The sequence below is a fragment of the Cyprinodon variegatus genome, unplaced genomic scaffold (genome assembly GCF_000732505.1).
Source record: "Cyprinodon variegatus isolate N-32 unplaced genomic scaffold, C_variegatus-1.0 Scaffold54, whole genome shotgun sequence".
Classification (NCBI taxonomy): Eukaryota; Metazoa; Chordata; class Actinopteri; order Cyprinodontiformes; family Cyprinodontidae; genus Cyprinodon; species Cyprinodon variegatus.
In genome coordinates this window covers 1165332-1167481 of record NW_015150507.1, presented here as the reverse complement: position 1 = coordinate 1167481, position 2150 = coordinate 1165332, and the positions used below count along the sequence as shown (strand labels likewise).

Sequence of the window (2150 nt, the reverse complement as noted above, 5' to 3'; positions counted from 1 at the left end):
ACTCTACACTACTCTGTTTTTAGAATCACATTGTTTGTCATTAAAACAAAGTTCAAAAACAGGAGCAGAAGCTGACTTCATGTGGGGGGGCGTAGACTTCACCCCAACTTTCTCCTTCGATTCAATATTCGGCCTTTAAAATAATCCAAATATTGATCACACACAGAGAAGTGAAACCTACAGAAGCAGCGCATGAGTTAAAAGGAACTAAACTAGCTGAACACGCCCCCTTTAACCTTTAAATGAAACTTAGACGCGGCATAAAGGGAGGAAGCTTCTAGAAGACCAATGCAAAAAAACAAAAGAACAAACAAAAAAAAACAGGAGAGCATGAGAGTTGTTCTGTGCAGATTTTAGCAGATCCACGCGTGTATCAGACGCAAAGCACGAGCTGATCGGACCGCGTGGCCCCGAGGAGCCCATCGTGGCTCTGCTAGCTGCAAAAGCAACAGCGTTTGGAGACATTAGTAGAAATTACCTTCTGGTTTTCCTCTCTCAGCCTGACAACTCCACCGAGGTCTTCTAGATCCGTGTTCCCTTTGTTAGCCATTGTCAACACAAATGCAAACGCGTCAACACGAGTTTGTTTGACCCACAAAACAAAGCTCAGGGGTTTGAGTGAGTCCTAAAGAAGTGTTTATGAATCCAGCAGCTTTTCCTCAGAGGCGTCCTGCACGCTGTCATCAATGAGGCCGTGATAAAGGTCCACACTTCCGGAGGTGATATCATTTCACACACATTTCAGGGTTTCTGCATGATTCCACGGAAATAAATATCCACAAGGTCCAAAAAGATTAGCAAAAACAATCCTCGTCACTTTCGCTGCGCCATGCACTCAGACATCAAAACAGCGGAAGTGTAGTACTGACATCCGGTTAGAAATTTCAAAATAAAAGACCGAAAAGAAAATGCATCGAAATTCAAGATTTAAACTAATCCAATGATATATGCAGAGGTAAAACAAAGTTAAATGATTAAAAAAATAAATTTACTCAACTATCAATGCATTAAGCTGCAGGTATAACCATTTTCATTTGATGCTAGGATTTACATAGGATGTATACACTACAGGAACCTTTTATGGAGATCACAATTGAAAACTCTTCAGGGAACAGTTCATTTAGCTAATTTTCTAACCTTTAATGGGAGGTCAGAAGAGGCCTGGTTTTATTCAAAGTTAGCTTTAATATTGCCAGTGTGTCAGAAATAAGCAGTAGAAAAAAATATATGTTAATGCTCTACTTTTGTGCTCTTAATTGGAAATAATGGAAACTTCAATTTCCGTTTTAAGCACCTTAATGAATTGTATCTGACTTCACAAACATCAGCTCCGTACCGTCCCAATGTACTATGGGTAAAAATGGGAATGTATGTGTATGTAACTGCATCGAATAAAACTCTTTCATCAATACACCGCAAGTATTACAAATAATATATTGTGTAAATATCACACATGGTCACATTCGGGAAATTATAAAAGTTCTGTGGGCGGAAATCTAAAGGTTAAACTGTCTGCAATTAAATTAGGGCAACTGATGACTTAAGTTTAAATATTGATGCTTTCAAGTACCCTTGGAAAATCAATAACTGGTTATTTAAAAGAAAACTTGTATTAATAACCTGTTTTATCAGTCGTGTGACCTATGTTAACCAACCAAATTCAGACTACAAAGGTTATAGATATCTATTTCGGTTTATATTGGCCTGGAATTATTCTAGCTAAAATGACCTTTAAAATGATAACTTCAAGGTCAAAGAAACAACTTTTCAGCTCATAAACTTTTTAATCACTCTGTAATCCTCTTTTTTAAAGACCCTTTTGCCCTTTATGTGTAATTTAACTGAAAAAACAATCAGGAAGTCCATCATGAGATGGATAGAAAAAAATTATAGTTTTTCTAGACGCAAAAAAAAAAATAATCCTTGATATTGTCCCCACTGCCAGGCTCCTCACTTGACAGCTTAAGAGGTGAACTAAGGCCCCGTCCACACGAAGCCGAACCCTGGCCTAAACGCACAAATTTTTCACCAAACCAGCCTCTCATCCACACGAAGCCGGCGTTTCGGGGGTCTGTAAACGATCTTTTTTTTATTCAGCCTTCAGAGTGGGAAGACTTCGAAACGCCGTTTTCGCGTTTCCATCTTTACGC

General features: G+C 38.6%; 1 protein-coding gene across 1 annotated transcript in view; it reads right to left on the bottom strand.

The window, feature by feature from the left end:
- Nucleotides 1–848, bottom strand: part of uri1 (URI1 prefoldin-like chaperone) — a 13797-nt gene extending 12949 nt beyond the window's left edge. Inside the window, exon 1 of the mRNA XM_015371119.1 lies at nucleotides 479–848. Within this exon, the coding sequence (XP_015226605.1) occupies nucleotides 479–550 (72 nt within the window). The 5' untranslated portion in view covers nucleotides 551–848. The remainder of the gene's footprint in view (nucleotides 1–478) is intronic.
- Nucleotides 849–2150: the final 1302 nt, after the last annotated feature.